Source organism: Erithacus rubecula (genome assembly GCF_903797595.1).
Source record: "Erithacus rubecula genome assembly, chromosome: 3".
Taxonomy (NCBI): domain Eukaryota; kingdom Metazoa; phylum Chordata; class Aves; order Passeriformes; family Muscicapidae; genus Erithacus; species Erithacus rubecula.
This window is the reverse complement of record NC_136689.1, coordinates 135,564,978-135,578,217: the sequence shown is the minus strand read 5'-3', so window position 1 is coordinate 135,578,217 and position 13,240 is coordinate 135,564,978. Positions and strand designations below refer to the sequence as shown.

General features: G+C 35.8%; 1 protein-coding gene across 2 annotated transcripts in view; it reads right to left on the bottom strand.

Annotated features, from left to right (window-relative positions):
- COL14A1 (collagen type XIV alpha 1 chain) overlaps window positions 1-13,240 on the bottom strand; it is a 109,536-nt gene that overhangs the window by 46,748 nt on the left and 49,548 nt on the right. For both annotated transcript variants that reach the window (XM_079300104.1, XM_079300105.1), the window contains exons 16-22: window positions 12,420-12,559; window positions 9,439-9,571; window positions 8,254-8,325; window positions 7,047-7,198; window positions 3,195-3,324; window positions 2,043-2,165; window positions 571-720 (exon numbers count right to left, since the gene is read on the bottom strand). In XM_079300104.1, coding sequence (XP_079156230.1) covers window positions 571-720; window positions 2,043-2,165; window positions 3,195-3,324; window positions 7,047-7,198; window positions 8,254-8,325; window positions 9,439-9,571; window positions 12,420-12,559 — 900 coding nt within the window. The remainder of the gene's footprint in view (window positions 1-570; window positions 721-2,042; window positions 2,166-3,194; window positions 3,325-7,046; window positions 7,199-8,253; window positions 8,326-9,438; window positions 9,572-12,419; window positions 12,560-13,240) is intronic.

Sequence of the window (13,240 nt, the reverse complement as noted above, 5' to 3'; positions counted from 1 at the left end):
AATTACAGTGAAACCAGTGCAAATTCATTTTTAACAAATAATGTCCATAGCTACTTAAAAACATCAAGAAAATCTAAAAGAAGAATTTACAAAAGAAGTGAACCTTCAAAACAAAAGTTTATACAATTTACTTAAAACTATATAATGAATACTGCTAAAAGGTTCAGTTATTACAAATAAGTATAAAAGTATCATAACAGCAGCATTTATGTCAACATCTAATTTAAATTTGAGCTTTAGCTATATAAAGAGCAAATAATCCTACATATGGAGCCAGAAAAAATTACACTAAATAGACTTTTCATTAAGGAAATTTACATCTACTACTAAGCAAATATATTTTTGACTAATAAATAGTATGTGCTTTATGATTCCTGTCTTGCTAATGTCTAGCAGATCACATTAAAGCCTGGTATAGTCTCATAGAAAGAGAGACTTTCATTTGAGAAAAAAGTTTGCACATGACTGTGCAAGCTTCCCACATGAAAATTTATCCAGGGATCTGTAGAAAGGCACAGTTGCAAGGAAATCCAGCTTGTAGAGATCTGAAGAGCATGAAATGATTCTTACAGGTTTTGGCCACGCCTGTTAGGGCATCACTGAAGCCTGTTGAGTATGAAGCAAATACTTTAACACTGTACTCTGTTCCACTGAAGAGATTTAGAATGAGAATGGTATTAATATCATCCCCTACAAAGGTCTCCAATGCAGGACCAGGAGCTGCAAAAAATGAAATAAATTAGAAAATCATTTGTTCTGCAAAATTAGCAAAAATTACACATGTTCCTAAAGTTATTGCAATTTTTTGCCTTTTTTTTTTTTAACCATATACAAAGACATTCTTCTCAATCCTTGCATGGATAAAAGACATAACTTACACACTTGGGAAATTCATAGTGGGATTCATTAAGGCAGAGCTTGACACTGGCATCTGTTAAGACCCTTTTGTTCTGCTTCAGTGACTTACTAGTGCTCTAAAGAGGCAGCCAAATATCTCCCCAGTTTGATTGTGTGCCAGGACCAACAGGGGAGACAGCAGATGCCAGCCAGCACTATAGTCCCTCAGAGCTACTTAAACAACAGCATCATTTAATACAGTACAAAAATGATAATGAAAATAAAAAAGAATGAAACTTTCCCAAATCAGAATAGCAGACAGCTCCTTCATCACCTCCCCTGGTTGTTCTGGATACACTCCAGAAACCAGGCAGCAGTATTGTCTTTGAACAGTATTTTAGTCCCTTAATGGCCACACATCTGTGATTTGCTGTCAATAGAGGGCCCTGCTTTTCTAAAGAAATTTGAAGGATTCTGGGTGTCTCGTCTGTCTGCAATGTACAGGTGGGCAAAGGATGCAGCACACACAAAATGGACAATGAATAAAATGTCAAATGTCTGAGAAGAAATGAAAACCTTTTATTGTGAGGGGAAGGAAGTTGAAGAATAGAAGAGAGGAATAGGAAAAGAGCAAACATAGTCTCCAAAATAGAGTCACGATAAAATTTAAAAATATAGACTGAAAGAGTTTAAAAATAATAATCAGTCTTAGTATGGAAAGTCTAAGGGAAAATCTACTGCTGCCTACACCTACCTTATGCAAGGTGGTACAGAAGATATAGACAGAATGTCTTCAGAGGCAAACAACAAAATGTAGGTGAAAAAAGACAAATTTTGCAACATGGGAAATTTTTATTACATATTAGCAAAGACACTTCCAGTGACAGTAGTCAAAAACTGGGAGAGATGCTTAGAGCAGTTTTAAAATCTCCATGGTTGGAGATACTATAAATTCAGCTGGCCAGGGCCCACTGAAACCTGTTCCAAGCTGGCCCTGTTTTGTTCTGAGAGGTAGAACAGATAATGTCCAGAGATCCCCTCCAACCTGCATCAGTCTGTGACTATGAAACTTTCATATTCAAAAATGAGACACCAAAGTTAACACTTTCAAGGCTGTGACTGCAACTGATAGATTTAAGAACAAAATTGAGCCAAAGATGACGTTTAGTCAGAAATGACCACAAAACATCAGTTTAAGAACTCACTGTTGACAGGTTTGTAAACAACCCTGTAACCCATTGTTGCTGAGGGTGGGGCATCCCAGCTGATCCGTAATCTGTTGTACCACTCATCTGAGACACGTAAATTCCTAGGAGCAGACAGGGGCACTGAAAAGAAACCAAAATGGGCTTTTACAAGTTTATCTCATACAAACTTATGCAGAATAATTAAGATATGCAAATAAAAAGTGCATGATACCCAGTACTCTCGGTTTTACGGGTAAAATAATCAGGATGAAACGCATAATCACATTCATCCTTTGCATTACTCAGTGGATTAACCACAAACTTTGATCAACAAATGATGAATTTTTTAATTAATTTCAAAATTTTTCCCTAAACTTATTTAGAAAACCAACTTACTTCTGTTTCCTAAAAATGTAAGGTAATTTAGAGGTAATTATACATTGTATAGTTTCTTCCAATCCAAGCGCACTAAAGTTTTTAATGTATAAATCATGCTCTTTTGAACACTTAATCCTACAGAATGGAATCAAAGCAATTATTTACAAGTGATTTAAGTTTCTCCATAAACAGCACTTCAATTAAGACAAATTATGTAAATTAGGAGAACACCTCAATGAAATTATACTATCATTACTACAAGTGCACAATGAAAGGATTTTTTACAACAAACAGTAGAGAGGAAGCTTAAGGTACAGCTGAGTAATCTTTTGGTACTTGGTCAGAACTCTGGAGATAATGCAATCACTTTTTATGAAAAGTTCAGCAGCATTTCTAATGACCCTTAGAAAGTAATGATCTCACACAAAAGAAAATCTAACAGTACAATGGTTGGTTTGATACCATCTCAGCAGGCTTTGTTTACTTTTTTCTGTATTAGTTGGCTTGCTCTTGGTGGGCTAGTTATCAAGCATTTACCAGCTTTATTACTGAACAAGTTTCTGCAAACTCAGAGTATTTGAATATAAATTACAACTTGTCTGTTAGAAGAAACCCATTGTTTATAAATCAATCAACTGAGATTAATTTAGAGTTCAAGTCATATAATTCATGCAAAATAAGCCCACATTTGTACTAAAATACATTCCTACAGACAAGGAAAAAAGGGCACAAACAGTAAGTCTGTAATTAATGTACATCCTGGCCAAAGACAGGCAGGAAGTTTGTACTTACAAGTTTTGCCAGGAGCTGAGACACTGACTCCTTCCCCATCAGAATAGATGGGGGTTATGGTAACTTTGTACTCTGTATCAGACACCAGAGGGTGAAGTAGAAGAGTGTTTTGTCTGCCTGGCACCATAACCTGGGGGGTCAGAAAATGCAGAAACAATCAAGCTTAATGACTAGAGCCAAACACTTTATCTTGCATAGTCTCTGATAACACTTTCCACTACCATTGCTGTATAGCTTGAATTTGCATATATTATTGATGTTCACCAGTAAAATAAAATCACTACATTATTCACCTTTTTAACAGATCTACTGTTATACCAAAACAAAATAAAGGAAATGTTCCTATGGGATAACACAGTTTTATATTAAACCAATGAGCCACTATAGGTCCATAAACCACTGGTACACTTTGGATCATAAATACTTAAAATACTTAAAACAATTTTACTGTACAGACACAATACATCCTCTTGATGTACTCATTCTGGACACATTTAGATTTTCTGAAGCTCAGTAATAAAGGCTGATTGTTCTGCTCTTTGGAGACAAAAAATCCTCTATTCCTGGGAAGAAGGAATATCAGGTTATGAGCTCTGGAATCATTGAACTGAGCAAGCAGGAATAAAACATGTTTGTCTTGTCTGCATCTAGTCTGGAGACAAGCAAATGAAGGTAGCTGTTTAGGAGGGAAAGTAGGATGACATCCCAAAAATACCACAGGAACCCAAACTGCCATGAAACATGGAAGATCTGCAAGCAAAATCCAACCAAGCAACCTGGTGGTAGAGCAGCTGTAGTAATTCCCTCAGGCAGATTTTGGTTCTAGAGTACATTTCAGCCTGCTGAATTAAGCACAGTGAAAGGTTTCCCCATAAGCAGCTAATTCTAAAACTCTTTAATAGATTACTGAATTTTAGCCAGAGCCTCAAAAACCAGTACCACAATAGAGATGCCAGGAGTGACAAGCAAAGCCTTGCAACTGCTTAACTTTCCAGTAAATTTAATCTCAGAGAGCTTCCAAATCTTGTATGGGAGCCTCTCATATCAGATGGGCATGGTAAAAAAAGAGAAACAAGTCCTGTCTTTGCTGTGCTCTGAAGTGATGCTGTTGGAAGCAAGTCCCAAGGTCCAGTGTCACATTTTGGACATCCCCTGGCCCATGTCACTGTGTGAATCTATCACTTGAGCCACAACTACACATATTTGGCAAGAAGTTGAGAGAAGCACAAGCCCCTTAAACTCACAGGGGGAAAGCAGAAACTAAGTTTACAAAAGCATTTTCTTGTTTCAAAGACTAATGTATGTGATGATGGCAAAGTTCTGAAGCATGTGCTCAAGAAAGGTCTCACCAGTTTAACACTCCAGGACACATTCAAAATACTTCTAGTTTTGGCAAGTGATACAAAGGAGGAAATTTATCTAGTGCACTCAGGTGTTGAGACTTGTCAAAGTGCTTCTTTCTTTGATCAAAACAGAATTTAAACCATTGATAAATGTTCTTGAAAGATTTTCACAGTCCTCTTCCATACACATGCATTCAAAAACAGACAAAGTTTCTGAAAATTTGCAATTTTTTTTAGTTTTTTAGAACAGTGGATGCAAGTATTGAGAATTGTTTCCTCTCCACATGTGCATAATATTCCACAGATCAATACAGCTTTCAGCAATGAGAAACATTTTTTGGTTTAAAGAGGAGAAAAAATTTGATTTTTCTAGTATGTACAGCACACCCAAGAACATAGATGCAATGTAGAGCTTGACCCTTCTGTATTCTGTTACATTTTCTAGTTCCTGATTTTCAGCCAATTGCATTAAGAACTATAAAGCTTATTAAAATTTTTATGGAAAGGGAGGAGTAACTGAATCTTATATCACTGAAATCAGAGCCAAAAATCTTAAGCACTCACCACAGAACTGTCACGCTATAGTACATGTAAGCCCAAATTCCACAGAACTTTTGGGCTCTGCCTAAAAAATGTACTCCAGCATATAAACACTCCCCTAAAACTGAACATCTGTGTTGTTTTATTGACATCTGTTGTGCACCTCTCAGGTGCTTGAAACTATATGATAAAATACATTCCTTTGATTAAAATGTGCCTAATTCTAAGTATAATCTTACATAATTCCTTTTCCAGTAAAGTGTTAATGCACACAATTAACTTCAAAGATGAAATGTGGTTAATCTGTTTGCTGAATTGTGACCAAAGATAATAAGGCTTGGGAATGTACTTAATTTATCAGAATAGAGCCAAGATACCCACCTAATCATACAGTTTATAATTTTATTTAATGAACTTTTGAGTCAGCTCTGATATCCTTCTGATAGCCAATTTTAATACCTTTCCAACAGTTTAAATTTAATTTTAACATAATAGTAATTGAATACTAAAGCAGAATGACATTCATGCAATCCAACTGAACTAGAGAGCTGAAAAGTAAATCTGGGATCCGAATTTCAGAAAATCTGAAAAATCTATTCTCAGAAGAACAGTAAAATTTGTGCCATTATACTGTGCAAGTTTTTCACTTTATTATATAGTATACTAACATATAGTTGAGATAAGTCCATAGAGCACATTTCCTAGCCCAAAAAGACACCACTACATTGAAAATTTATTTTCAGGTCATAGTTGAAATAGGTGGTTAAAAAGTACATTTCCAGCAGGGTCTCATAAAAGATGAATAAAACTGAAATGGAAAAAGACAGATTCATATTTTCCTAGCAAAAAATATATTTAACTTCTTTTAATATTTTTATTGAAATATCCTGATGTAGGGCTAAAAATGTCAGCTGCTAAGCATCAAAAAGAATAACCCATATTTTTGATATAACTGCCCTATGAAAAGCAGTGACTCAAGTGGCAGACACAGAGGGAGAATGATAGGGAATATTTTTGCATTCTGAGCTATTTACTAAGGAAATAACCTTGAAATATACAATTTAATCTTTTAAATGTAGCTACATGTAGCTATCTCAAAATTTTATAACGTATTTTGTGGAAACCAAGCACTACAATACTACTAAGTTCTCCTCAATTTAAAAATAATTTTTAAAAAGGCACTTAGCCTAACCGAATTCTGAAAGTTTCTCAAAAATTGTGAAATGTTTAAGTAATGGAATTCAAGCTTTTTTTTTTTTTTTGTGGAGGAGGGTGTGTGTTTTGGTTTGTTTGCTATATCCTTGAAAGATTACATGCAATACTCTTCATTCTTTCAAATATTTTTCAAAATCTTAATGACCAGAACTTTTTCTGTGTAGGAAAACTTTAATCTTGATCATCACATGTCATTGGAAAAATAACAAATTTTCTGAGGCACTTAGATTTAAAAGTGCTGTTTTACTGTGACATGTTTGGGTTAATGAGAAGTATGAAAACTCTGCATTTGAATTTTAATTAATTTGAACTTTAAATTTGAACTTTGGTATAACATGAGGGAAGAGGGAAAAGGTAAAATTGCTGAAGGAAAACAGAAATTGCTTAATGCAAAACATTTAAGTGTCATTAAAACACTGTCTCGGGATAGAAAAATGCCTAGGAGTAAAAAATAAAACTAAAAATAAAAAACTCAACTTGGATGAATTTAAAAATACAGGGAAAAAAAGACAGCCAGCTCCTTTTAACTGTGAGCTCATTAAACATCTGTGTGACTGGGCCTTGATCTTACATTCAACTGCTGTTGCCTGCAGTGCAGCAGGTGCTTTGCAATTAAAACTTTAAAGCTCAAGCTCACAGTAATATCAAACACACATCCTTTACTGATTGCAAAAAAAATTGTCATATAAGGAGATACCATGTCTTAGCATATATCAAACAAGCTTATGAAGGCAAAAGCAAAAGCCATACAGACCATTCTTACTGCTTCCTCAGCACGGTCACCTTCTGCAGAGAGATAGGTCACTCTGAACTGCTGGGCACTGTAGTCAGAAATGTCCCATGTCACCCTCAGACTTGAGGTTGTTTCATCATCTATAACAAGGTTTCTGACTCCTGTTCGAAGAACTAAATCCAGAAATATTTAATTAATATTTTCTCAATTATGTTTTTAGATTTAATGCAATTTTTATATCGTGCTGATTATCAGCAAGTAGCTGCAAGTTCTACTGAAATCATGGTGGCTCTGAAGATCCACAGTGGTGCAAAACAATATTACTCAGTCATATCTGGGCTTGATAACAAAAACTGTAAGCACATTAAAGTAATAGTTATCTTATACATATATCATATACATGTATAGTTATCTTATACATATATTAACATATATGATCCCATCTGCTTTGTTTATCTTACTCTGTTTATGGAGCTTTAAAATAATCCAAGCTAAAATGCTACAGAAGAGAAATAACCCAGAAATGTTGTTCCTTAAAAGTCAATTGTCTAATTACAGGGAAAAGAAGAGAACACTCAAAACTAAACAGGATTCTGAAGAGCTTGCAAGCTCACATTTATAAGGAGAAAGAGAAATTTTAGGTGAATTTTGAATGTTTGTCGCTTCTAAGTAATACCACTGGTATCATTCAGAGTCCCTGCAGTAACACTGAACAAGCCTAAGCTACAGTGACATGTCTGCACCAGCCAAACTATATTTAGCTGCTTTTCTCCATATTTTACTGACTAGTTGTTTTTCTGCATATTTTGCTATTTCTTCACACACTTATTTTTTCTGTATATTTCTTACTTTAAACCAATGTTTATAACAAGTGCACAAAATAAACTATTTTAAGTGTTTTTCTACAAGTTGTTAAAACCCTTCAGTAAAACATAAATTGTACTAAATGAAAAAAAGCTACAAACCAAAATATCAAAATTAAAAAACCAAAAATAAAAGTAAGCAGCAACGTTCTAAACAACAACCAATCATCGCACCTAAAAAACTCGTCCAAAGCACCTAAACAACATAAAAACACCAAACAAAATTGTGTAATTGCCTAAACAGTAGTCTTAAAAAGTATAGTTAAAGCTAAAAAGCCACAGCTCTGCCCCAGCCCTGGAGGAGCCTCTGGGGAGCCTCAGTGCTCTGCATTCACATTTAAACTCTTGGCATTGGCTCTGCTTACCTGCTGTGGTGGGCTCAGAGGTTGTGGCACTGGTGGTGCTCACTGTGGAAGGCACTGTGGTAGCACTTGCAGCTGGAAAACAGGATTTGGCTCATTAACAGCTCAACAAAACATGGAAGTCACAGTAGCTTTCTTGAATGTCTTACTATGACAGTGAAACTATGTGCTCACACCTACAAGTATCCCACACACTTCAGAGACTACAAGAGAATTATTCATTTAGTTTACTTTAGGCACATATATTTGCAGGATTAGCACTTAGATCTGCAGATAAGACATAATTATAAACTGTATAATCAAATAAGAATGCATACATTTTCACAGATTTCTGGCTGAGCTATGCACAATAGACTTCCATTTTGACCATTTGCTAAGGTTGCCAGATAATTAAATTGAAAGTTCTTAAAGGTTGTTTTACTTCTGTCCAAGTAAAAGACCTAAAGTATGCTCAGCAACACCAGGAAGTACCAGCATCATTTGGAGGGGTGTGGGCTTTTTATCTTAACAGAAGATTTAGAATTAAGCCTGCAGTTAAATTATACTAAGAAATAAATTTTAGAATTTACGTGTAAGTCATATTTACTTTATCCAAGTAATTATCCATAAAAAGAGAATGGAGCAATCTTCCTGAAATACAGGCCATTGTTTTGATAATAAACTATAAAATAAGTTAGACACGAATATAAAGTTTTGTCTTTGTTATTTTCATGTCAATGTCACAGGAGGCCTATGTAAGCTTTTTGGACTATTATTTCAGCCAAGAGTGAATTCACCTAAGAAAAGGGTATATTCAAAATGCCAAACATCTTAAATGAAATTCCTGTAAATTATTTACTTTAAAACATTTAACACACATCCCTTCCAAAATCTGATGTATCTTCTCATAAGGAACCCTGTTCAAAGGCTAAATATTAAAGTGTAGGAATGAAAGAATATCTACCCAGATCCAAAGTTTATTAATACCACAACTCAGATAGGGAGCCAAACCACTATTTTGATTCAATGCAATCACATAATATTAAATAGAAAAAGCAAAAACTAGCCAGAAAAAGCCCTGATGCTAAACCACCACCTGTTTCAATATTACAGCTACCCAAGATGAGCTGTGCTTTATATATAAGATATATGCATCAAATTTAAATCACTTAAACATTTTTGTAAATCACAATCAAGAGTTTGCCTTACTTGTAGCTCCAAGAATAGCAACAACTTCGCTTTCACTTTCATCATCAAAAACTGCCAGCAGAGAAACTTCATATTCTGTGTCAGGCAACAGACCCTCTATAACATGACTGTCTGCATCTCCATTTATGACAACCTAAGTTACACAGCAAGATTCAAGAATATCAGTTCTGCATCTGCATACATTAAATGACTGAAATTAAAGAAAGAAGATGGATTCTACTTTAAAATAAATGAAATCTACACTCAGATCTGCCCAAAAGAGTATATCTGGAAAAAACACTTAAGAATGTTTAAAATGTATAATATCATGCTTTTACCCACAGCTAATCTATTGCTAAAGCTGACCATATGCTTTGTTTTTCCTAGTGAAAAATAAGTACAATTCAAAACATTTGTCAATAAAAACAACATAACAGAAGAGATGAACTTCCATTCATATTTCTATGTTTTGTCAAACATTGTTATGACAAACATATTCCCCAGTCTTAAAAATGCTGTTTCAATGCCAGAACTGTAGTCTCAGTTATGGCAAAAGATTGACATGCAATGTAAACTGTAAGCAAGTTTCACTTCAGATTTCTGTGTGTTTCATTTATTTTATTGGAATGGATCACCAGATAGGGAGGAGCTGGAACAAAAGGGACTATAAAGCAGAAGGTACAGGACCCTGAGCAGTAATTCTGGTGAAATAGGCTGGCCAATTTTGGGAATAATTTTCAGGTTACATAAAGAGACACTACAATAAAACAACCTTTCTCTGTATTAACACTATCAAGTTTCTAAAGGTGGTCACTTTATACTCAGCATCAAAGTTGGACTTATAATGGAAATCAAACAATAGATCTATCCTATGTAAAGTCTGCCATAGAAGTTTGCAGAAACAGTGAGTCACACTTCATTCTTTTAAACTCCACAGGAGATTTTCTGAGTTGGTCCTGGGGAAAAAGAACCCATAACACAGTCACAGACCTCGAATACAAAATACACAGAACTCAAATACAAAAACCAAAAGCTGATAGAAATGATTTGGGGCCATGTTTTCTGCAACTATAAGGCAATCAATCAGCATCCCCTGTTGTACACTTTCTGGCACATATTTTTTCTTGGGAAAAAATCAGAAACAAGCTTTGAGTGAATCTAGCTGTATACTAAGTAGATACATGTAATGCCTTTCTTCTCAAATCCCCAGTGCCTCTGAGGCAAATCATCACAAAATATCTATGCACAATTGCTTTCTCACAAGTAACTTTGGCATACTTTTGGCATCACTTCCTTCACCTTTCCCTCCCTGGTAATGTAGCCTACAAAAAACAACACAAGGTGCTGAACTTCCAGGTGGCCAGGACAAATAGCAGCACACGAGTACAACAGCATTCTCTACTGTAACCTAAATAGAAGGTCCCTCTCGAATTTATTCTGGATTTTCAGTGCTGACACCCAACTGCATGCTCCTCACCCATCAGCAGAGAGGGTGAAGTGAGATGGGAGGTGTGTGATTAACCACCATCCCCTGACCCCTCTCAGCTAATTGGCAAGTTGGGTCTTGGGAGAAGGAATGAGGGAGTGCACGTCCTTGGTCTGCATGAATGATCACTAAGCTGGGAAAGAAGCTTAAAGAGGCAACAGCCCCGAGGTATTGTGCTATCCTAGACCTGACCCCATTAGAGAGGTCATGCAAGGAGAACAAGAAAGCAGCTCAGGCATTTTTAATATTTTGACATTCTGAAATATCAGAGCCTCCAGCAGTTCTTTTTGAATACAGTGAACATGTAGAACCTTAGCAGTTCAAATATTTATTGATAATTTATTCTCACACTGAAAGAATACAGATACCTCACATGTCACTTAAAAATGTGACTTAAGGGCTTTCACTGGCAGCTACTCACTGGAACTGAAATAGAAACAAGTCAGTTCATCGAGTGCAGAAGGAACTGCTTGTGGATGACCTCTGTCCACTCACTCCTCTGCCAACTCCTTTTCCCTGCTCACTCCTCTAACTTCTCTCTTTCTTGCATGATTACCTCTCACTAGGTGTAGGGGAGAAAATTAATCAGGCTAAGCTAAATTTACCCAAAAAAATGACATTACCTAAGCGAAAATTACTTGTTTCTGACCTAATGGATGGCAAATAGTGCATGACACCCTGGGCCAGGTGGGAAATGTCATCTTGCCCCATCAGTTCTGTACCCAGATAAACAGTTTGCAGATGTGGCTTCCCCACACACTGCAGATGCCAAGAAAGCAAGATGTTTGGGAGTTACTAAAGACTGAGAATACAAAAGAAGAAAAAATAATGAAATAATAAATAAAGAAAAAAAGGAAATGAGACAGACTATGAAAATTTGGGAAAGGAGAGAAAGTGTCTGTCTTCAAAAAAGAAACTTAAAAAGGAATAGCTAAAGTGATGAAAATTAAAAAAATCAAACTGATGGAAAGGGTACTGTGGACAAGATGTACAAGGGCTTAATGCAAAAAATACTGTATGAGAGAGAAAAAAGAAAAATATAAAGAGGAATATATATATAATCTAAAAAAATTACAATAAATGTGTACATTTTTCCCTTTTTAATGTTAACTAATAAGGCTTCAGAGGCAATTTTACTGTGGCCAGCACATTAGACAAAATTGGAGCTTTATGGGAAAATGTCACTACTCTGCTCAGCTACCATCACCATCTTCACATCCAAGTGAAGAACATGAACCTCTAAAAACTGAAGTGGCCCCAAACAACAATGCTAGTTCTATGGCTGTTGGCACATTAGAAATTTGATTGACTATTCACAAAATATCTCTTCTTTCCCTACTTCCTCTTTAAAACAAAACAGCAATATTGGTTTGATTTTTGTTTACAGAGTTTTGCAGTGGGGCAGATTTTTCTGTAAGTCAATTGGCCATATTTAATCCGCAAACATTGCTGCACAGTTGTCCTCAAAATGGAATTCTTCCTCCTTTCCACCTCCCAAAATGCCAAGGCAACTTACCTCCTCAGATTCCCCCCCATCCAAAGGAATCCATGCCAGTCTGTAAAAAGCAATATCTGATGAGGTAGGCTTCCAGCTGACCCTGAAACTGTCTGTTGATGCTTCATCAATTTCCAAATGCTGGGGAGCTGGAACTCTTTCTGGAAAATATTACACACACAGAAAGTGAGAGTGAATTATGCTGGGATACTTCCACTGATGGCAACATTAGGCACATACCATTTTACTTGCAGTTTCTTAAAAGAGTATAACATGGGAATTAGACAACAAAGGCACTACAGAATTTTTTGCACACTTATTTGTTCTTAGGGAAGTAGTTTTGTAGTTCAAGGAAGGGAATAAACTCTTTATTCTCACTGGACAAGCCTCCTTTTTCTCTCTCCACTGAAGGCTCTTTTCTTGTCTCAGTCTCTGCCCTTTCCAGACTCTGTGTGCATTTCCTTTTGCACTTTGCATGCATCAACAAATTGCTCCATATGTGTATGTTCTCCTTTCCTCCTCCATCTCATCTTTCTTCCCCTTCCTCCTTTCTCTTCCCATTGTTGTTGGAAAGGATTAATATGTGTCATCAGCCATTCATTTAAAGCAGAACTACAGTTAAAGAAACTATAACTATTTAAACAAACTATAGCAACTTTGAATGGCTTATATTTTCTCCTTTTGATGCAGTTCCTCTGTACATATATAAGGTTCTACCCCCTAGCATCTGGATAATTCAGTGGTTAAATGTATGATTCAAAACTCATCACACTTCATCTGGAGATACAAATACCATCACACTGAATAATGCTTCAGAAAGCTGTGGAGATGTTTTCATGATG